The sequence below is a fragment of the Vigna angularis genome, chromosome 3 (genome assembly GCF_016808095.1).
Source record: "Vigna angularis cultivar LongXiaoDou No.4 chromosome 3, ASM1680809v1, whole genome shotgun sequence".
Taxonomy (NCBI): Eukaryota; Viridiplantae; Streptophyta; class Magnoliopsida; order Fabales; family Fabaceae; genus Vigna; species Vigna angularis.
In genome coordinates, this window is record NC_068972.1 from 41,453,585 (window position 1) to 41,476,146 (window position 22,562).

Below are 22,562 nucleotides of genomic sequence, written 5' to 3' on the forward strand. Positions count from 1 at the left end.
AACACCAGCACCTGTCTCCATCAAAATGACACCTTAAATGATGATCCAACAACACTTCACTGAGGATTTCAGTTTGTTTCTCGTGCATTAACATCTGCTTTCAGTTAGTAAGAATTTTCACTCTGCTTCCAACAAGGAAATCCATTTACTCATTAAGTATTGATAATCAAATCTGAACATATCTTAGCTTTAATTTCTCTGTGTCAAGTAGAATATAATTGCAAGTAAAAGGGGAAGCATGCCAATAATCAAAATATGGTCCATCTGACAAAAACAAAAATCATCTTAATAAAGTCTAAGTAACTATTCCAAACTCAGCTGAAGATCAAATACTGAATGCCGAAACTAAGCACTCTGACAAACTAGTACTTCTTTTACTCTATTTTTCTAAACTGTCTTCGCTTTAGGGGTCTTCTTCCTGAGCTGACTCCTGGGAATTGAGTTCTTCATTCCAATAAAGAATAGCAATGCCCCAAAAAGTGCCGTGTTCTGCCATCAAAAGTAACCACAATAGTATATATCAAGTTCTCACACAATTGAAAACATCAATTAGCAAGACATCAAGTCAAAAAAGTTTTAGACAAACCAGCATGAATTCATTCAGCAGATGATTATACTTGGGCTTTCCAGGTCTATAGTTGTAGAAATCGTACAGAAGTGGAGTGGTAAGCGCCAAATGTAAGAGCTATAACAAAAACAACAACAAAAGCCTTAAATGCAGAAGCTACAAAAAGAGAAAAAAAAAATCTAGATTTATAATTCGTTTGAAGCACAACAATGACATGAGCTTTAAAAGAACACTTAAGATTTAGAATAGCGTCTTCTTCACAATATAACCAAGTCCTTACCAGTAGAAAAGATCCAAATGTGCTGCCAAACACAAACAAAATCCCACCAACCCCCTTGAGAAATATGATAACAGAAATGAATTGCCGGGCCTGTATTTAGTATTTCAGTCAGAAAGGGTACTAAATAATGAAATCTATTCAGCTAAAAGGATAGTAGATAAAAACATGGCCTCACATCAATATCTGGTAGTGCCACCCCCAATTTGGAGGACAAATTTTTCTTCACAACAGTGAGCTTGGGAATCAACTCCTTCGAAATGGGTCCACCATTGGCATCAAATTCATTAAACCTTGCATTATAAACGCTATGTCAACACAACTAAAACTTGCAATAATAAGAAATTCTGTCACACAAAGTAGTACATTAGCAAACCAAAATTTCTTAAGTACCCAACATTTTGTTAGGTATGTTTTTCTTTCAAACAAAGGGATACAGCATAGGTACAAAATTTTAACATATCATAACCCAGTGATGTATAGGGAAATTGAAAAATCCAATCAAATTAGATTCCAGTTATTGGTCTTTGGATCAGGATCTGCAGCATGTGAAACAATGGGATTTATCTTGTTTTTCATTGATGGGATTATGGCCAGTAAAGGAAACAATGAATTTTATCTTGTTTTTCATAACTAGATTCATTTATAACCTAAACCTGAACTTTCTTGACACATGAAACCGACTCCACAATTAGATCTATAAGCTTAGGCTCTATAGTATACATGATATAATCAAAGTCTGACTACTTCATGCAAACATTACAATCCTCAATGAATCGAGGTGAGTAACTTCAAAAGAAAAGCAGCTTAAAAACTATGCAACTCAAGAATTTAAAAGCACATTCACTCACGGATATTCAAAAACCACTTAAAAGTTCAACATGATACCATAGTCAAAAGTAAGGTCTTAACACGATCTTTGACATTGGTGACAAATACTGCTGATGCAGTCACAATGGCAGTCAAGAGACTCCAAAAACATTAACCTTACGCCAAAATTGCGGTCACAAACCATTTTATAAACCCTTGCTCAAAAGACAATAAACAATCAACAATCAACCACAATGGCACCTATATTCTAGAAAATCAACAACTCCATTCATTAATGCACATTAAAATTGAAAGCAAAATCCAATCATTAATCAGTGTATGACGTCCACAAAAAGGACTCAAAATGCGTCTCCAAATCCTAAAAAGCCGCACCCTTTACACTCAATCCTCGAAACCAAGGCGAGAAAACAAAAACCCACATCCAAAAATCGAAAACAAAATGGAAAGAACAAAAGCCAACATCCAAAAACCGAAAACAAAATGGAAAATGAATTCCTTTAAACAAATCCGACAGATCTGTCAAAAGGGTGACTTACAACTGCCATGCCGAAAGGATGAAGAGGGAGGCAAAGAGAACGCGACCCAGAAAGGAAGAAAACCCCATTTTTTTCTCCCTTTTGCAGAGGTGAACAGAGTGAAGCTCGGAGAGAGAATAATGAGGAAGACTATAGAGAAAGAGAAGGAGAGTGAAACAAGGAACACGAAATCAAATATAATATTTGAGACAGAGCAAGTGAAAGTTGGTCAATTTTGTTAAGCCAATATTATTAAAAGAAATCATGATTATTTATTATTATTATTATGAATAAGATTTGGAATAATTTAAAGGAAGTTGAGGGTGTTAAGCAAGCAATGTTAATTAATCGTATTAAAGATATATAAGTAAAAAATATTTATTATGTTGCTTTCACTTTAATTTACTCTCATTTAGTTTTAATGTAATATAATTTTAACATAATTATACATACTAATAAAATTAATTGATTTAGTTTAAAAAAGTTAAGATATTATCAATATACCAAATTAATCTTTATTACTACTATTTTTAAAGATCTCACTATTCATTAATACAAAATATAAATATTTATAATATTTAATAAACTAAACAAAGACAACAAATTAAAAAAAATATCAATAATTTCTCACATGCCTAGTGATATAATAGGGATTAAAAAAATATTTATTTTTAATTGAATGCGTCACCTACCACCACTAACAAGTTGGCTTTCATTAGATCTCTTTAGCCACCATCACATTCATAGTAAATAAAACATAATTGCACATAAAAGAAGTCAACCTGAAGAGTAGTAGTCAAGTCTAATCAACCAAGTAATTATTTATTTAAAATTTTTTTTTTCTAAAAAGAATTTAAACAAATAGATTCAATATAATCACCTATAAAACTTCTTTTAATTTTTATCATTTAAATATAGTATGATGTTTTTTATATGTAATTTTCTTTTCGCAATAAAATAAAGTGGACTACTTATATGAGAATTTATATATATTTAAAAGATTAATTGAACTAAGATATCAAATTTAATACAAAAAAGGTTTTATACGATTTTTTTATATATAACAAAGTACTCATTATTTTAAAGTTTAAAAAAATATATTAATTTGATATCTGGACATGTTACTCCATTTTAATAAGAGCCTGCAAAATGGGTGGCCTCACCCAACAATAAAGTGGAAAATTTATGTCAGCCTTTCTTGACCCATGATCTAAATAGGCCATCAAAATTTGGCAACTCCCACTTTATATTTGGTAATTTTTTATCGATTAAAAAAATTATATATATATATATATATATATATATAGTAAAATAGTTTAATTTTTTCTTTTAAATTATAACTATTGTTTTCAAAATGGGTGATTGGGTTGGTCTCAAGTCAGTTGGATCTCAATCACTAAACATAATGTCTTATAGTTGATACCTTTTAATTTATGTCACTGGTTTTTCAATTTGATATAACTAACCTTAAGAAGAAAAAAAGTCTTGTGTCATTTTATCGTAAGATAAATCAAGTTTTTTTTATTAGAAAATATATTGTTGTGAACTAGAACTAATATTTCACATTACAATTTTGAGGGCAAATGGTTTGTAATATGAATAATATATTGATTCAAATTCTTCCAAATCATATATTTATGATGATATGAGAATATAGTATATTAAACATATAATTTATTATTAAAACAAGATAGTATTGATTTATTATTAATTATTTAAATTATATATATATATATATATATATATATATATATATATATATATATATATATATATATATATAAATATTAAGACATTAAATAGTAAAAAAATTAAGGAAAATTTTGCTACTATTAAAATAAGGATTAAATATGTTTTTAGTCCATAAACTATCAAACAAATTTGTTTTTAGTCCTTCTTTTAAAGTAAGGTATATTTTAGTCCTCTTTCTTTAAAGAAACCTTAATTTTTGGTGCTTTAATGGTAGGATGATACAATCATTCTTTTTCTTTTGGAGTCAACGTATCCATCCTTGCACTTCACCCTCAGCTTCTCTCCCTCCCTCATCTTGCACTCTTCTTCCTCATCAAACCCCCTGTCGACGTCGCACACCTCTCCTCCTTGGCCACCACCACACACAGCCGCATCATCCATTTTTTTTATTTCTTCTAAATAATCCTGTTCGAATCCTCTGGAGTATTGAGCCATCAAAATTGACAGATGAAAATTTATCCACTGTGTTGTGATTTTATGAATTGGAGAGTTTTATGGCCATAAACCCGAATGGTAGGCTGCAGCTAGTGAGCCTTGCAAGGGCCCGAATCAAGATGTTGAAGGTAGAAACATCAGGCGCGATGCCGTCAGCCACCATCTTGGAGTGCAGCGTTTCGACGAGCTTGAGCTTGTTGGCTTTGACGAGGAGGTTGAGGGCGACGTTGTATCTTGTTCAGACATAAACAGACAAACCTTGGCAGTTTCAAATTGCAAACGTTCAGAAAATTGCATGTGGTTGAACCTTTAATGTCAGGTGCATGCTTCATATACGATGATTTTGAAATCCCTTCAATGAAACTTGCACCTCTAGTACTGGTTGAGGCCTTATTAACTGAGGCACTGGATGCATCAGTCATAGCAACATCGTGATCAAAAGGAGAAGCTGACCCATTTTCCTTAGAAGAAGTCCGTTCAGAAATAATTCCAAAGCAGCAACAATATTTTGTTGAAGCCAATCATGAACTTGAGCAGCAGGAACAAGAACAACATGCATGTCAGGGTCTGAATTTGCAAAAAAGGGAGAAAATTGACTGAAAGAATTTCCTTCAGATCCCTTATCACCAAACTGAATTAGAAACCCAAGGTGCTCAAAACTATCCATGGTTAAAACCTATTAATTAAGCAAAAAGAATATCAAGATAATAAACTAAAAAAACACAAATTTGATTCAATAAAAAATAAATTGCTGTAATGAAACATTTAATCAAAGACAAGTTAAAAAAGGTTCAAGAATTCCTATATCTTTCCATCCAGTAACAAACTAGATGACCTTAGGCTACAGAGTCAATTATACTTGGGAGGGAAAAACTTAGAAATGCACCACTTCCTACAACTACCATGTCCTAATTAAAAGGTTGAGGGCGACGCCGTCAGCCACCATCTTGGAGTGCAGCGTTTCGACGAGCTTGAGCTTGTTGGCTTTGACGAGGAGGTTGAGGGCGACATTGTAGAAGCGCGTGCGGGGTTTGAGGGCGAAGTCTCGTTCCATGAGGTCGATGACAACATCAATTTCAGCGTGGAGTTCAAAGTTGGCATAGGTTTCAAGGAAGATGAGGAAGGTGGACTCGTCGACGGGGCAGGCATAGGAGTGCATCTGGTTGAGAAGAGATAGCATTGAGTTGACGGAGCCGACTCGACCTAGTTGGTCCAGGAGCTCGTGGAAGATTGAGGGGTGGGCTGAGTAATTGGGTTGGGTAGAGGCCCATTGGAAGAGGCGGAGCAGGGCTGGTGGCGGAGGAGGTCGAGTAGTAAGGAAGAAGAGTGGAAGATGGAGGGAGGGAGAGAAGCTGAGGGTGAAGATGCAAGTAAGGAGATGTTAAACTTGAAAGAAAAAAAATGAGCGTGGTGTGCCACCCTTAGCCACATAAGCTTGTTTTTAAAGCTGGTTAATTTTAGAGGATCAAAAGTTAAGGTTTCGTTAAGGAGGAGAACTAAAATGTACCTTACTTTAAAAGGATTAAAAACAAATTTGCTTAATAGTTTAGAGATTAAAAACATATTTAACCCTTAAAAGGATTAAAAACAAATTTACTTAATAGTTTAGAAATTAAAAACATATTTAACCCTTAAAATAATTGTGTGAACAAAATCGGTTTAGTTTGTAAAGCAATGCAAATATTTGCTATGACACAAGGAGGCCTTGGCCCCTAATTTTTTAATATTTATATATGATTTGAACTATTTTTTTTAAATTTTAAATATTTTTAATACATTTTATATATTTATCCTCTTCTAAAAATTTTATATACCTATTTAAAAACTTTGATATATCTAAAATATTTGTTGAATATCCGGTGAATATTATAATTAATATATAAACACTCTGGTTTATATATATATAATCTATTTTAACTGAAAAATAAGATTGTAAATTTTATACTTTTTATTTTATTTTAAACGGGAAAATTGAGAAATTGTAAAATTAAGAAATTTCTTCTAATATGTACAAACCAACTCCAACATGCCAAAACCAGAAAATATTCCACTACAAATATGAATCTGCAAACAGATAGAAAGCTAAATAATTACATAAGATTTGGAGTCTGTATCAAAGGCACGTTACTATGTAATCACTATGATCACACATGGACTAAGACCATGATCACAGAGTGTTCAAGAACATACGATATATAGTTTCTTATCACCTTAGTTTAAATCAACACAGGCACCTGCATTCAGCTGGTAAATCTTCTGACATACGGAAATTAGGAGCAAAGTTGCACATGAAAGAATATTATAGCAAGTAGTTCCAACTGTGTGATGAGTCATTCAAGAAGGAGAACAATCAAAGAGACACAACACCTATTATACATGAGTTGAATTTGAACATCAATTTCTTCAATTTTACGATGTTAAACTTTCTTATTTTCAGGTGGGACTTATTCTCAAACTAAGTTTGCAGAAAATGAAACTTATTTTTCTTAGTTTCATATACTCTAGGAATCAAAGTCATACGTTGTTTACATTCTTCTTTCATTTTCTAATACGTCTTTTAAGACAAAACCATGAAAACAACGTTTTAAAACTGGCAATACTTATATACTGATATAAATGATGTCATTCTACGAACTTGGATCAAAACATGAAATAGAAACAAAACGTAAACGTGGCATATGCTGGTGAAAACCGCACATTCTTCCAATTTATCAGCGACAGCAAATATGGTGCATGACTGCAACGTGTTTTTCTCAATCATTATCTTCTCAGTTGTGATCTCCACATAAAAACACACTTTTCTTTCTCATTTTTTCTCAGGCGTGGCTACAATAGTGAAAGAGGGAGTCTCAGGTAATGAATTTCTAACCAAAGTTTTATGGAGTTCTAGTAAGTGTGGACCGAGATGGGTTAATTGAGTGTTATCATTGTGTTTCCTTCTCGTCATTTATTTAAATATTTTGAAAGAATAATCACAGAAGTTTTATCATTGATTTATTATCAAAGTGAAACTGTTCACTGTTTGGTTTTCCATCACCAACGATGATCTTGTATTGTGCAGTTTGAAGACAACATTTTGCATTGAAGTTTAAGGTCTCTATAACAAGAAGGAAAATAAGGTTATCTAGTTATAGTGAAAAGGAAGAGATACTAATGGAAGATTCCAAAAGAGTAGAGGAGCTCAAAGCTTTTGATGATACAAAACTTGGTGTGAAAGGACTTGTTGACGAAGGCATCACCAAGATCCCTAGCATATTCCATCACCCACTTGATAATATCAAGAGGGTCTCAGAATCAGGCCATAAAGATTACACTATTCCTATTATTGACCTTGGAAGGATCCATGAAGATAGTGGTGAACGGAAAAGGGTGGTTGAGAGAGTGAAAGAAGCATCAGAGACATGGGGTTTCTTTCAGATTGTGAATCATGGCATCCCAGTGAGCACTCTGGAGGAGATGTTAGATGGGGTGGTAAGATTTTTTGAGCAAGATAGTGAGGTGAAAAAGGAATTTTATACTCGTGATAAGAAACCTTTTATCTTTAACAGCAATTTCAATCTATATTCCAATGCTCCAGCTAATTGGAAAGACACTTTCATCTGTGACCGTACTACTAATCTCCCTACACTAGGAGACTTACCATCTGTATGCAGGTGTGTGTTCCAGTTTTTTCTGTCTTTCACCTGTTTGTGATAATGTTCCTAATTTGATGATTCTTTAGTTTTCAGGTGTGTGTTTCAGTTTTTTCTGTCTTTCACCTGTTTGTGCTAATGATTCTTTAGTTTTGTTGAAAATAATTGAAGTATGAGTCTATGAATAGTATTAACTTTGTTTGTTTGTAGAGACATACTTGTGGAATACACAGATGAAGTGTCAAAATTGGGAAGTTTATTGTTTGAATTACTATCAGAAGGTCTTGGTTTGGATCGAACTTACTTAGCTGATATTGGGTGCAATGGGGGACTGTATGCTGTTGGGCATTACTATCCACCCTGTCCAGAACCAGAATTAACTATGGGAATAACAAAGCATGCTGATGTTGATTTCATCACAGTGCTTCTACAAAACCAAATTGGTGGCCTCCAAGTTCTTCATCAGGACATGTGGATCGATTTGCCCCCTTTACCTGAGGCTCTTGTTGTTAACATTGGTGATTTTTTGCAGGTATGCTTCTGCATTTTCTTCTTTTTCACTTGAATACAGGAAAAGTTAACATTACTTATAAATTAGCAGAAATGAAGAGTGAATGAGCCAAGAACTTTACTTTGGTTTCTCTCATTTTATTCAACTTAATTTTAGATGATTCAAGATACTATAGATAAAATAGAATTTATAACATATTTAGGTGCTTAGGTGCAGATCTTAGCTTACAGTTTACTACAGATAAAATCGAATTTATAGCATATTTAAGTGTAGATCTTATCTTACAGTTTTTACTATAAATTAACATCTTATTATTCTTTAGTTAATGTGAGACTTAGTAAATGATGTAAATGATTATGATGACTAATTTAATGTAAGACTTCGTAAATGATTATGATGACTGGTCTTATATTTAGTTAATGTAAGATTTTAGTTAATGTAAGACTTCTTAAATGATTATAATGACTAATTTTATCTTTAGTTAATGTATGACTTTAGTTAAGTTAATGTAAGACTTTGTTAATGTGAGACTTTGTAAATGATTATGATGACTGATCTTATCTTTAGTTAGTTCATGTGAGACATCGTAAATGATTATGATGACTGATGTAGAATATTTTTGAACACCAGCTTCTCTCAAATGACAAATTCAAGAGTGCTCAACATAGAGTACTTGCCAACCGTGTTAGTCCAAGAGTTTCTATTGCATGCTTTCTAACCACAAGTTCTCATTCAAATGCAAGGATTTATGGTCCCATCAAGGAGTTATTATCAGAAGAAAATCCTGCAAAATACAGAGAATTTTCGGTTCCAGAGTTTTTAGCTCACTACAGTAAATGTGCGAATCAAATTCCTCCTCTGATGCATTTTAGGATTTGAGTACAAGTTATTTGTATTGAAGATAGTACTTGTCAAATACTTTGCTTTTTTCTCTTCTCGTGTTTGAAACTTCATCAAGTATTTCAATGTCTTCTCATGATTGTTGAAAGATTGTTCATTTCTGTTAAAAGTATATCCTCACCAGCAATGTGAGGTTGAATGGGTGGAATTTCAAAACTCACCAACTTTTGTCTAAGATCACAGCAGAACAATGAACCAATATAAAACGAATTATATCAATGATGATATAAAATATATTTATGACAACCCCAATATTTTTTACATACATTTTTTATTTATTTAGAATTACACTTAACCCATTATTCAAGGGTAATTTTTTATTATAAGATATTTTCTGAAAGATCCATGTTAAATATGATTTATGCACTTTATTAAATTGCATGAATGGCGAATTAGAAAAATAAGTTGGTTTGTGCAAGTATAGGTAGATTTACTCTACAAATCTTTCTGTATAAACCAAATCACCTTAAAAGTAAGAAATTGAAAGTGAAATTTTGTTTTACTAACTGGATAATATTCATACGTTTTTGTTCAATAGAATTTAACTTATTTTGTATTAATTCTTAATAAATATTAAATTTAAAAAGGTGATATATATTTTTAAAAAAACATTATTTCAATAATCTCTTATGTAATGTCAAATCAATTCTTAAAATTACATTTTTAATCGCAAAAACAGTTCTAGGAAACTTACTGGTAAATCATACCTGTTAGACTTCTTATATAGTTTTTTCCGACTTAAGAATTCCTCTCACATCTAATGAACAAACGAGTAATTTATTCAAAAATTATATCAAGGATATACTTATATACTAGAAGTCTTTTGTTTTTCTTTACAAAAAAACATTACTGTTTGGTTTTATTTGAGTAAATTACTCTCGTTTTACATCTCAATCATCAAAATGCTTAAGGATAATCTTTTCATCCCTTTGAAGGCACATAATTATAGATTTTAACACCATATTCATAATTTTCATAACAATAATAGAAATAAATATTGTGTTTATGAATGCATGAATCAATAAGAGCAAAATGAACACGATTTTTTAAGAAATATTACAAAAAAACATGATTAGAAGTCTTCTTCAGCTTAAAAATGTCTTTATCTTTTTTCTTTAATATTTCATAAAACACATGTTAGGATTTCTTCATTTGAGAAGTTTTTCCTCCCTTTTTAATTTTCGTCATGCATTTCCAAAATTTTAATATTGCCTTTTTATTAACCATTAACGGTTTTCAAAAGTTAATTAAAACTTTACTAACTTTTGAAAATTGATTAAGGTTTCAACTGTTTTGGAAAACTATTGGTTAATCAAAGAGATAATGTTGACACTTTGGAGATGTAGGACGAAAATTAAGAAATGCAAGAAGAATCTCTCTCTTCACTTACATAAAAAATTTTGAAAAAAATATAACATTATAAACTTACAAAAGCTCAATAAAAAAAATATGAAAAAAAGATTTATGTATGTTGGGTTTACAAAGGAAAGAGATTATTAAAAAAAATACAATATTATTAAAATCTAAGTCTAGCTATACAAGATATTGATATCATTTTCAACTTAAAACTTTTAACGCAATAAATTAATAACTCTTCGTCATCATCATTAATAAAAAAAAGTTTGTGATACTAACATGTTGAGGCTAAGTCCTTATGTTTTTGTAGCAATATTCAACCCGTTAAGGCAAAAACTATGGCGTGGAGGAAGGCTATAAAACTTGGCTTGTTGACTTGAATATCAACAAAATTATCTTTAAGATGAAACCACACATTGAGTTAGGTTTGTTAAATTTGTGTATACAGAAAATATTTTTCTTTTCAAACCTTGATATAAATTTACTTTTTCATGAAATATCAAATTGCACATGAGAGATTATTATTAGTGAAATGAGATCGACCACTTTTTGAGTGAAAGAAAAAGCTGTAAAATTCAGAAAACTTGTAATATTAATATAGTTAAGTTTTTCTTTTCTATAAGTAAGATCCAATGTTAAAATATGCATAGTGACATTGATCTTAAATCAGGTAATTAAAATTTAGGGTTTTAAATTTTACTTTTTTGGATGAAAAAAATTGATGAATAATTCTCATTACTATCATTTGTGCTAATATATAGATCATAAATGTCCTTTTATTACGTAATAAGCATGGTGGAAACGCTGAAGTGCATCCACAAGTTACTGAATGAAAAAGTTAAAATGGCATATTAAAAAGTACTTAACTGATAAAATCTTTCATATCGTTATCATGGTCCTCATAAATAAAGTGAATTTATGATGAATTGCTAACATTAATTGTTCATAGTCCTCTCTCTCTCTCTCTCTGCTCCATCATCTCTTCAGTCTGTGTTGTTCCTTTCTTCTGTCTAGTTTGTTGGGTTGTGTTAAGCCAGATTCAAATTTCAACTTGGAATCTCTGATTTGTCCTCTTCTTCTTTTTTCTCCCCTTTGGGTCTCTATTTCTGTGCCTTATCTTTCTGTTTGTTTGACTTTGTGTGGTGTGTGATGGGGGTGTGAAGTTGATGTTAAAAGTCTCACCTTTCGATCCATTGATGGTTTGTTCTGTCCTTTGGACTGAAATCTGAAAATGTGTGTTCATTGTTAGGCATTGAGGGGCTGATCATTGATTTGATTTGGCGGAGAAAGAAGATGAATTGTTGTGGGGCTCCTGGCTCCGTTCTTGCACTGGTTCTTAGGATGACACAGTTCACTTTTGCTGCTGGGTCAATTGCTTCCATGGCCACCACATCCAGATTCTTTAATTTGACTGCCTTTTGGTAATCAGTCAATTCCCTTCTCCTCTCATTTAAGCCAAGATTTTGTTTTTCTTCTGCAAAACTCCATCCTGCACTTATTTCAGTTTGGTCTGAGTTTCATGAATGACTGTTGTGTTCTCAAAATAAATTACCCATATTATATGTTTTTATATTGTTTATGCTTGCTTCATCCTCAATGCTGAACGTGTCTGAATGACAGAGATTTTATGAGTGTTGTGTTCCCAAAAGACATTAATCGTGTCATACGTTAGTAGATTGTTTTCTGATTGCTTCATCTTAATTGCTGAATATGTATGGATGTCAATGCATTCAACCAATTTGAACCATTGGACAAATGACTCATATATGGGATGTTGAATCTTCCGATATTGATCCAACAGTTATGATTTATGAATGTGTGGATTCTTATTGATTATTTCATCTTTTTTTGAGTAAATTGCAATTAGTGGCTTCATGAGATTGCACTCTGCTTGCTTTTGTTTTTCATATTGTGAGGAGATATTTGAACTATTCAATTCCAAATTACTGAGGCACCGAAGATGTATACCTTGATTTACCTTATAAGGAAAAAATGCCTTACCACTGACTACTTAGGTCCAATAAGTGATTTTGTTGCAGGAAATTAATTAGTTGGTATTTTGATTAGCAAATGATGAACACTAATTTTGATGTTTTAAAATATATTAAAAAGATTTCTAAAGTACCAAAATCATTGTATTATTAATACTCAGCAGAGGACAACATAAAAAATCCAGTAAAGAGTCTGGACTTGTTCAGAAGAGGCTCTCCTCCTTCAATTTTTTCCTCTTCCCTATAAAGAGGAAATGGATTTCACTTCAAGATCACGATGCATTTCTTCGAGGACTTTATGCTTGAATGCTAGAATTGAAGAAACATCTGAATGTGTCTTTATGTACTTTGGCTCTTTGCGCAAATGATGGCTGATCTGGCAGCTTGGTACAAGAAACTAAGAAACCAGCCTCATGGTCAAGATGAAGGAAGTGCTTGCATGGAAAGGAGGTCTGCAGTTGAACCTCAATGGAGTGTGACTGTGATAGACCTCCTACTAATTATATTGCTTTCTATTCAATTTTATGTTATTTCTTTTCCTAGACAACAAATAAAACATGTCTCATGAAGCTTTTTGCTTTTTCTGATGAAGTGGTGATCAAGAAATTAACCTTGCATTGTTCATGAATACTTCAATAGCAATGCATGTATGTTGGATATATCATATAACTCAAAAGCTGACTGTTCCATTGGTAATTATACAGTTACTTGATAGCTTCAATGGGATTACAAATCATTTGGAGTTTTTTGCTAGCTTTATTGGATTTGTTTTCTTTGGTGAGAAAACAGTCTCTTCTCAGTCCAGTACTAATCAGCCTCTTTGTAGTTGGAGATTGGGTTAGTCTCTTAGCCAACCTATACTCTTCCCAACTTTTGCATGTTTGGATAATCTTTATATCTCTTTCAAAAGTATGATTAGCCTGTTACAGACAGTAGCACTTAGTTGTACAGTTATGATGTTTATCATTTGACAAGTTTTGTTCTTGACCACTGTCCATGCTCCACAGGTGACAGCAACACTGTCTCTAGCAGCAGCTTCTGCCTCAGCTGGCATAACAGTTTTGTACTTTCATGATCTGGGACACTGCCACTTTGGAGAGGAGTGTCAGAAGTACCAGGTTTCTGTGGCACTAGCATTCCTAAGCTGGTTTTCAACTTCATTATCATCTGTAATTATGTTTTGGCTACTAGCTGGCAGATAAGATAAAAGTGTTGCTCTTTCTTGAAAATTTTCCACAAGTTTCTCTCATCTGATTGAAAATTATCTTTTGATGCTGTTGATAGGAGGGAATCACTTTAGTTCTGCACTCTGAAATTTAACTGGGGTAGCTTCAGAATGCAGATTGTAAAAGGGAGGAAAAATGTATATATGATTTTGCCTTGCTAAGATATAAACCAGTGTCTACCACAAAGCTTAGATTCAGCTGCTTGAGATGTTTATTTTCCACTTACTTCATCTTTTAAGTATTGGTTAGAGATATTTAGAGCATGTTCAAATACATAGTTAGAAGCACTTTTTAGTATATTTTCAATTCTCAAAAGTTACTTCTAACTTGTATTCTAACTTGAAAAAACTGATTAAAGAAAAATAAAAAAAAATGACTGTTTTTTTCAAGCTTTATGAAATTTTCAATCTCCAGAACGAGATTGACTATATATTTTTTGAAAAGACGTGGGACAATAAAATAATAGAAAGTAATCTGAAAAAAGAAATGGTTCAAAAAGCTAATTATATATTTATCATATTTGTGAGAAACATCTTTATTATTAATTATATTATATGTAGTATTATGTTTATAATTATATATTTATAATTTATGCTATTATTTATGTAAGTCAATCATAATAAAAAATTGTTGTTTCTCCCTTCTTTTAACCATACAGTCTGCAAAGTTTTAGACAAAATTATATATTTATTTGAAAATAAATTTTGTATATTGTTCATAATTACGTCTAACTTATTGAACCAAATCAAAAGACCAAAACTATTAAAGGATGATATGAAATTGTTAACACAAAATTATTAAAGGATGATACGAGATTGTTCGCACAAAATTATTAAAGGATGATGTGAAATTTTTTCACACAAATATATTAACTGTAAGATTCACATTTTAAAATTTATTGTGAGTCTAACGTTAGATAAAAATAAGAAAACTAAACGTTATATAAATATAATGATTAAAACTCATAAATTTTTTAATAAATTTATTATTTTAGTTATTTTTATTAGAAATAGTGTTAACTTTAGATTAAGTGTCATATATGTTATTTGTTTTCTTAGTAAGCAAGTAGATTAACAGAAAGTTTCATTATTATCCTGTAAATTATTCTTTTGCAATATATACGTATATACCGTTATAAATATATAAATAGATAGGTAATTAATACAATAAATTAAGATTTTATTGTGGAAAGAAAACAAAGGATTATTTAAACTCATTCAAAGTCAAAGGATTCGTAAAAATAAATTATTGAGACTTATCATGGAATGCATAAACAATAAATGGCATAGGGAACGAAAATATTTGGTTATCAATTACCCAAAATTAATTATTCTCTTTAAAAATCAGTGGTTGACTTTTTCTCATAAAGTTACCTTAATTTGGAACCTTACTCTTAAGAAAAATGAGGGAAATTATGTTTTGTTTCTAAAAGATGTTAATGAATTGTACTTATTTGACAACACTTAATACTTTTTAGATTAAAATTGTAATTTATCAAATAAATAATATTATTTTCACATTTTTACTTATATGAAATATAAGATTTTAAAATGAATAAAGACCAACCATTTATACAAAATGGTGTGGTTAAAATGATTTCCTTTTTATCTTTTCATACAACTTGCATAAAGATTATGTTAAATTTTATATATCATGATTTATGATCTATGATTCTAAAAGGGATACACAAACACAATTTTGATAGGATATCCTAAAATTGTCACATGGAAAGTGCACTTTTAATCAGCACCAAATCCTGATTAAATAATTATTTCTTCATTTGATATAATGAAGCATAGTGGTGTAGGGAAGTTGAGAATCATATCATCATCCACATATATAATTGATAAATACTTTAAACCATTAATGGAATAATCACTATAAAATAGTATATAAAGTTGAGGTACCACCTAAAACAGTCAAAATAAAGTGGTTGATTGTTAATAAGTCCAAGTGCCTTTTATTGGAATCACATCAACATATTCTATAATGGAAACTATATTATTTTTTAAAGAAGAAAAATAAATGAAATTGTTCACATGGAAAACACATTTTAGCTTTAGTTAAAAAAAATCCAGAACTTAATTAATGTAGAAAATATAGTTAATTGCAATTTTAATTCCCATAGTTTTGTTTATGTAAGATTTTAGTACGCTTTTTTTTTATTATAGATTAATTAAGTCACTCTACTATTAAAATTAAGAAAATTCAGGCTTTCTATGGTTTTTCTACTAACTATGACTCTCAATAATTCATTTTCTAAAAATATATGTAAGGTTTGTAATAAGTTTGAGATATAAAATACTTTAACATTTATAGTATTTTTCCTAGATAATTTGCAAAAAAAAAATTAAAATTATTTTATAATATCAAATAAATATTTTTTAAAACTCGTGTAGCTCAGAAAATATCTAAACTATGTTAATTACCTCAAAAACATTTATCATTAATCATCACATTAAAAATTTATTGAAAAAGAAAAGCAAATAACAAAATATTGCAGACCAAACTAAACTTTTTTGTATGAATTTATTGTCTTTTCATTGGTAAACTTCAGATAAAAGAAAATTTTAAGTAACTTAATCAACCAATTTTTGTTAATGATTTCTTGGTTTTTAAACTAGTTAAATGATAGGTTAAGTGGTATAATGTAATCCATATAACTAACATAAACTAGTAAAATAATAGTGATTATCGTAATTTAATCAACTGAAGCAAAACATCAGATTTCCAAATGAAGATCAGTCATCCACAAAACATACTCCCTATCAGTAACATAGTCACCAAAAAAATGTGGAATTTTGAGAGCTACTGTGAAGCAAAGAATGGGCAATTTACATTGGACATCAATAGTTTTCATGTCATAGCCATCGTAGTTTTCCTTGTAAAACTATTTAGCACATTATAGCAAGTAAAAAGGGAGAAAAAGAATCAAAGCAATGACAGTATTTACATGTCAATACTTTGAGAGTGTTGTGAAATGATGCAGAGGCATAACAGAAGCAACACTATGCAGCAGGAGGCCTAAGCTCATGATCTTGGGATGTATCTCTGGCAGACTGAGGAAGATATTGCCACATTGGAATGTAGCCATAGTTTGGATAAAGAGCCATCTTGTTCACCCCTGCTTGATATGCAGCAGCAGCAGCTACAGGGGGTGCCATAAACCCTGCCGGAGCAATGGCCAGGGATTTCAACTGCTTCTCAATCCTTTCCTTATCTGCTTTCAGAACAAGTTTCTCTTCACGAAGTTCGTTTTTCTCGGCCTGTTCAAACAAATAAATTCTGTAACTTTGATTTTAACACTAAGGCAATGTTGGAGAGTTTGAACTCCGAAGATGTTTTCTTCAATGAAACAAAGAAAGATAATTTAAATCGGTTGAAAATTCAATAATAAGATCAGATTATAATATATATATATATATATATATATATATATATATATATATATATATATATATATATATATATATATATATATATATATAAACTTCACTTTATAAGCTGAACATCTTATAAAATTGAGTAAGGTTTAAATCTCTTTACTAAGAGAAACTATACATGAAATTACATTTAAAATATTACTTTATAAAACATAACTGAAAGGCAGAAGTATCACAATCCCTGATTTACTTATTTTCAAACATGAACTACACGTGCTAGTCATGCATAAAACTGGAAGAACATGAAAATATTGATAGGCAGAATCAACAGAAGTTGCATAACTAACTGGAGGAAGGGCTAGCTGAATGCAGACAACAAAAGAAACAAACAAAATTAAATCAGAAGTAAATAATTCCATCAACATAGGATGCAGTGACATTACAAAAGACTATGTTAAAATAATTCATAAACCTTGTTACTGAGAGGGTTTAATTTAAAATATAATCCTCGTCTAAGACAAAAACAGTAAAATGGATAAGCATCCAAAAGCAATGAGCATAAAATTACCACTTTTGCTCTAAAAGGATAAAAAAGAACCACTGCACGAATATTACAATACCCATTTTTTTTAAGGAACATAATCAGAGAGGTAAATGTAACAGACCTCGCTAGCAACTCTTTTCAATCAACTTTTACTAATTCATAAGCTGCTTAATTTCAGAACCACTAATTATTTTTCTTCTCCATGCAGAAAAGGACCACCTTACTAAATGCTTTGTTGGCGTGCATTCTGACATCAAGTGTATGCGAAAATCACATTATTTCACCACTACTTACAACAAGACTCATGAAATTTAGCTGTGCAAATGATATAACCACTGGTGTAACGTGAAGCTTGAAGCCCTCTAAGCCTTCTTCGGGAGAAATAAGTAGAAAACAAAACAAATGATAAAGTCTAATCATTTTAAGATGAAAAGCTTCTGGTAGTTTCACCAAAGTCAAATTCATTTTCTTTCCATGAATGAAGTATGTAGAGAGCCCAACATTTCAAAGAAAACTAATCCAAAATGCAGTAAGAGAAATAAATATTCAACTCACTACAGAATATGTCTGAAACAATACTGACCTTCAAACATTTTATTTCCTCTAATAATTTTTCGTTTTTTGTTTTGAGTTCCTGAGCTTCGGACTTAAGTTGGCTCAAGACTCTGATAGCATCATCAAGTATAGATGGTTTATCTGTTCTCACAGGTCTCCCAGGTTCCAAAACAGAGCTCAGGTCACAGAACCTGCAAAAAGTCACAATCAAGTTCTTCCCTTTTGTCATTAAAAGCAGCAAAACAATACAAAGCAGGAAGAGTTGATTGTTACATGAGTATCTAACATACCTGGTGATCTTGAGTATCTAGAAACTAAGATCACTTTTCCAATAACCATAGAAAGTTATCAAAGAAATGTAACAACTGGTAATTAATGCAAGTTGGTATTGCCTTGTGCTCAGAGAAGTCATATGCCTAACGATAATCTTTGAATTGGATGAGAGAGTTGTAAATTTCACACATTCAGTGTACCACATACATGCGATGCATCTAACTCAAGTATCTAAAACAACAATGCGTGAAACACAACCTAAATGTGTGAAGAAACCAGAAATTAATGGGGAGAGTATAGATTCCTTATGCAACAGCTACAGGAAAAGCTAAAAGTTCAGCCAGTACTCTGTGACATCAACTATAAATTCAATATATAAAAGCGTGCATGCCTTTCATTGAGTCTCTCCCTCCGCAATTTCTCACGGCATGCTTTTGATCCCGCCTTACAGCATGAATCAGTACGCCCCCTACAAATGATTTGCAACAAATTGATCACAAAAGCAATTATTCAAAAGACAGCATCACTACTCCAACAAAAACACAAAAAGGAAAGGCAACTCAACCAATTCTGTTAAAGCATAAGCTTGAGATTCAACGGGTGTCTGAGAGACTACATCAGATACATGTACAACAATCATGCATGCTTTAAAGTTCACATCTTTTTGTTAACGAATGAAATTACAAAAAAATAGTCTATGGAGTCAAAACAATATTTTCATCAACTTTTCATAACAGTAACTACATCATCACATAGTACATCACTTCAAAAGCAACAGGCAAGATACCTCTTCTTGGTGTTCTCCTCACAAGCAACAGCATCATCTGGAATTTCAATTTCAGTGCTCAAACTTCCAAAAAGAGGAAAAAAGAAAACGTGTCAGCCATGCCACACAAAATATTAAGCAAAGACAACACCCATCATCTCTTGTCCTACCATGTAATTAGGCTACAATAATCCGTAGACACCAAGTTTGCCACACAACATTAAGCAAAGACAATATTCATAATCTCTAGTGTGATTTGGCTAGATGCATCAATAGACACCACTAGCTCTATATACAAAAAAAAAAAATAAAAAATAATTTTTCAGTATCTTACATTTTCCAGTACAAAAGCAACAACAAAATTCAAAATAATTTATAAACAAAAGGTGTTGAATCACCCCAAAAAGAACAATCAATCCTATTCATTACCATACATCAGGGCAATAAGAAAAATAACAAAAACACTGATGAACTTTGTTTTCCCTCTAAGTAACAAAACACAAAAATATATAACACAACAACAATTAAAACCTGGGAGCTAATGCACCATTCGAATCAAATTCCATATCAGGGTACATCAGAAAATACGAATCCAACCATGCAATACCAAATTCCGCAAAAAACAGCAATAATCTTTCACCATACATCGCCAAATCAACAACATTTTTTTTAAAAAAATGTTTAAAGGAATGAACTTGAGCTACTACAAAAATACAACGAACAAATCAATCAGTGATACAGATTAACATATAAAAAGGGTAATCTTAATTTTTCACCAAATCAAATAATAATAGCATAAAGATCAACAATGAACCCCAAAAAAAAGAAACATGCAATCAAGAAATAAGAATAGTTAAAAATGAAAAGTTCATAAAAAGAAGAAAGAAACCTATGATTGGGCCAAAGGAAATCAGGGGGCGCTTGATCGATGAAAGAGTAATCGAGAAAATCCCAACAGCTGCTATCACCTAAGGAATCCATTTGCGGTTGCCACTTCTTTTAACCAAACCGCCCTATCTATCTTCTCTCACAACAAAACGCCTTCAAATATTCCCTACGCAAATAATAAGAACAGTATTTTGGCTTTTAGCACAGAAATTTTTCATTTCATGAAATCAAATTTATGATAAATTTAATATACAAATTATAAACATATAATTGATTATATTACCTAACTTATTTTTCATTTTTTTAATATATTTTTCATTTTTAAATGAAACATAAATTTGTTAATTTCTCAAATTTAAATATAGTTTTTTTATTTAGGTGGTTTATACCATTTAATACTTTCTACTTAAATATCACTTTAAGATATTGAAAAAAAAAGTATATCCATTTGTTTTAAACTATTTTTTTTCTACTATTGTTTTATGCTGTAACCAAATTATACCTCTAATCTCTCAAAATACATCTTAAAAATAAGTTAAGCTACTCATAAATTGGTCAAATTTGATAAAATAAATTACGGGTAAGAATTTATTTATTTGATTAAATATACAAGTTCAAGTTTGAGATTGAACTTATTATTTAAAATATTGTTTTAAAATTTTGTGAATTTTATAAATAAAGATATTAGTGTAATTTATACTATATATGAAATTTTAATCTTTTCTTATATGATGTATTTTATTTTACTATCCGACGTTGAATATGATTATATGTTATCCTAATTATTTAATTAAAAAATAATAGCAATAAAATGATAGTGAAATTATTATATTTTAATATTATATATGCATACATTTTATTATGTATCTTTTATTCGATGATATTGTATTTTTCTAATATAGTTTTACTTTTTATAAAAACACTTTTTAATTATTATACATAAAAGGAACGAGAACCAGTAGAAATACATATAGTTTTACCAGAACTATGAGGTGTAAGAAGAAAATATGTGGTGCAAGAAACACTTGCTTTAATGTAACTTCGGCCCCTGAAGTTTTAGCATCCCTTCTAAGGGTTATCTCTGCTTTAGGTATTACTTCCTGCACCCTACCAAATTTCTTACTGCAACCCTGTTATGTGGTGCAGGAAGTAGCCTTTGCTTTAAGCATGGTTATTTAGAAACTATTATAACTGAATAGTGAGCTAAAACCTAAAATCAACTTATTAATTCATGAATTGAAATATTAATTACATTTTATGCAGCACGTTTGATATATTAATTTTTTATGTCTTTGCCTCTTTCATTAATTTTTTTCTTTCAAACATCCAATTTAACACTTACTAAATATATACATTTTAACATAATAGAAAATAATAATATAATAGAAGAAATTCTCTTATATTAAATAATGAAATAATTTTTTTCTTGTTCATTGCATTAGTTTTAGCTTAAATCTTTGTTGTTATAATATTAAAATTATTTTAATTAGTTTTACTTAGATTAAAGTTTTCTCTTCAAAAATCAAATGTTTAATACGGTGGAAAAAGTTGATTATTAGATGTATAGACTTCTTCACAAAGGTGATAGAAGTAGGTACAGATGTTAATGATAGTTGGTCATATAATTTTTAGTTTCTTTATTTTTATATTTTTAACTGAAAAAATTGTTTAATTTTTATTTGGAAGGTTTTTTTTTCTATTTATATAAATTACAAATATTGTTGGCAATATAAGATAAATTAAATTTTTAAAACGAATATATATATTGTTTTTATATTAGAAGATGCTAGAATAAATTATACACAATTATTTATATTTTAAAATACAAAAATCACTAATTGTATCTTAGTGATATAGAGTATTTTTTCATACTCAAAATCTTTTTGAAAAATTTATATAAAGTATACAAATGTTAAGACTAACATCAAACATATTTGAAGTCCTTTTACCATGTAAACTCCATCTAAATAATATTAATATAGCACCGCAAAAACTTTCTTTAATTTCTCATCACAAATCTTAATTTATGTAATTTATATTATCATTGAATAAAAAATTATTTTTTTAATGGATTCATGTACTTAATACCACAATTCTGAGATTATAATATTATATCATATACTCCTTACCACACATTTAGTAAAAGGACTAAAATATCA

General features: G+C 30.4%; 4 protein-coding genes across 6 annotated transcripts; 2 read left to right on the top strand and 2 right to left on the bottom strand.

Moving 5' to 3' along the window:
* Window positions 1–218: 218 nt before the first annotated feature.
* On the bottom strand, window positions 219–2,374 carry LOC108326147 (uncharacterized). The gene is made up of 5 exons (XM_017559450.2): window positions 2,213–2,374; window positions 1,024–1,138; window positions 849–938; window positions 587–685; window positions 219–489 (listed from the first exon to the last, which is right to left on the bottom strand). The coding sequence occupies exons 1-5, from the start codon at window positions 2,278–2,280 to the stop codon at window positions 388–390; spliced, it is 474 nt and encodes a 157-aa protein (XP_017414939.1). The 5' UTR covers window positions 2,281–2,374; the 3' UTR covers window positions 219–387.
* Window positions 2,375–7,138: 4,764 nt separating this feature from the next.
* LOC108326145 (1-aminocyclopropane-1-carboxylate oxidase homolog 1) lies at window positions 7,139–9,509 on the top strand. Of its 2 annotated transcripts, none has more exons than XM_017559448.2 (4): window positions 7,139–7,231; window positions 7,440–8,031; window positions 8,221–8,542; window positions 9,152–9,509. In XM_017559448.2, the coding sequence occupies exons 2-4, from the start codon at window positions 7,532–7,534 to the stop codon at window positions 9,398–9,400; spliced, it is 1,071 nt and encodes a 356-aa protein (XP_017414937.1). In that variant the 5' UTR covers window positions 7,139–7,231; window positions 7,440–7,531; the 3' UTR covers window positions 9,401–9,509. The 2 variants fall into 2 exon arrangements, with proteins under 2 accessions (XP_017414937.1, XP_017414938.1); XM_017559449.2 differs by having other exon boundaries at window positions 9,265–9,509.
* Window positions 9,510–11,683: 2,174 nt separating this feature from the next.
* Window positions 11,684–14,191, top strand: LOC108325189 (CASP-like protein 5B3). 2 transcript variants are annotated; one of them, XM_017558211.2, is made up of 4 exons: window positions 11,684–11,873; window positions 12,027–12,198; window positions 13,473–13,605; window positions 13,776–14,191. In XM_017558211.2, the coding sequence occupies exons 2-4, from the start codon at window positions 12,071–12,073 to the stop codon at window positions 13,968–13,970; spliced, it is 456 nt and encodes a 151-aa protein (XP_017413700.1). In that variant the 5' UTR covers window positions 11,684–11,873; window positions 12,027–12,070; the 3' UTR covers window positions 13,971–14,191. The 2 variants fall into 2 exon arrangements, with proteins under 2 accessions (XP_017413700.1, XP_017413699.1); XM_017558210.2 differs by having other exon boundaries at window positions 11,685–12,198.
* Window positions 14,192–16,808: 2,617 nt separating this feature from the next.
* LOC108324179 (transcription factor bHLH104) lies at window positions 16,809–20,572 on the bottom strand. The gene is made up of 5 exons (XM_017557039.2): window positions 20,405–20,572; window positions 19,537–19,599; window positions 19,141–19,218; window positions 18,505–18,667; window positions 16,809–17,260 (listed from the first exon to the last, which is right to left on the bottom strand). The coding sequence occupies exons 1-5, from the start codon at window positions 20,494–20,496 to the stop codon at window positions 17,003–17,005; spliced, it is 654 nt and encodes a 217-aa protein (XP_017412528.1). The 5' UTR covers window positions 20,497–20,572; the 3' UTR covers window positions 16,809–17,002.
* Between the last annotated feature and the right edge of the window lie 1,990 nt (window positions 20,573–22,562).

Coding starts and splice junctions, on each gene's coding strand:
- LOC108326147 (XM_017559450.2), bottom strand. CDS start 2,280: ATGGGGTTTTCTTCCTTTCTGGGTCGCGTTCTCTTTGCCTCCCTCTTC. Junction 939..1,023: donor TGGCACTACCAGATATTGAT/GTGAGGCCATGT, acceptor TACTAAATACAG/GCCCGGCAATTCATTTCTGT. Junction 686..848: donor CATTTGGATCTTTTCTACTG/GTAAGGACTTGG, acceptor TTTTTGTTATAG/CTCTTACATTTGGCGCTTAC.
- LOC108326145 (XM_017559448.2), top strand. CDS start 7,532: ATGGAAGATTCCAAAAGAGTAGAGGAGCTCAAAGCTTTTGATGATACA. Junction 8,032..8,220: donor GACTTACCATCTGTATGCAG/GTGTGTGTTCCA, acceptor GTTTGTTTGTAG/AGACATACTTGTGGAATACA. Junction 8,543..9,151: donor ACATTGGTGATTTTTTGCAG/GTATGCTTCTGC, acceptor TTTGAACACCAG/CTTCTCTCAAATGACAAATT.
- LOC108325189 (XM_017558211.2), top strand. CDS start 12,071: ATGAATTGTTGTGGGGCTCCTGGCTCCGTTCTTGCACTGGTTCTTAGG. Junction 12,199..13,472: donor TTTAATTTGACTGCCTTTTG/GTAATCAGTCAA, acceptor GTAATTATACAG/TTACTTGATAGCTTCAATGG. Junction 13,606..13,775: donor TCTTTGTAGTTGGAGATTGG/GTTAGTCTCTTA, acceptor CATGCTCCACAG/GTGACAGCAACACTGTCTCT.
- LOC108324179 (XM_017557039.2), bottom strand. CDS start 20,496: ATGGATTCCTTAGGTGATAGCAGCTGTTGGGATTTTCTCGATTACTCT. Junction 19,600..20,404: donor TTCCTTTGGCCCAATCATAG/GTTTCTTTCTTC, acceptor TCTTTTTGGAAG/TTTGAGCACTGAAATTGAAA. Junction 19,219..19,536: donor GAGGAGAACACCAAGAAGAG/GTATCTTGCCTG, acceptor AATCATTTGTAG/GGGGCGTACTGATTCATGCT.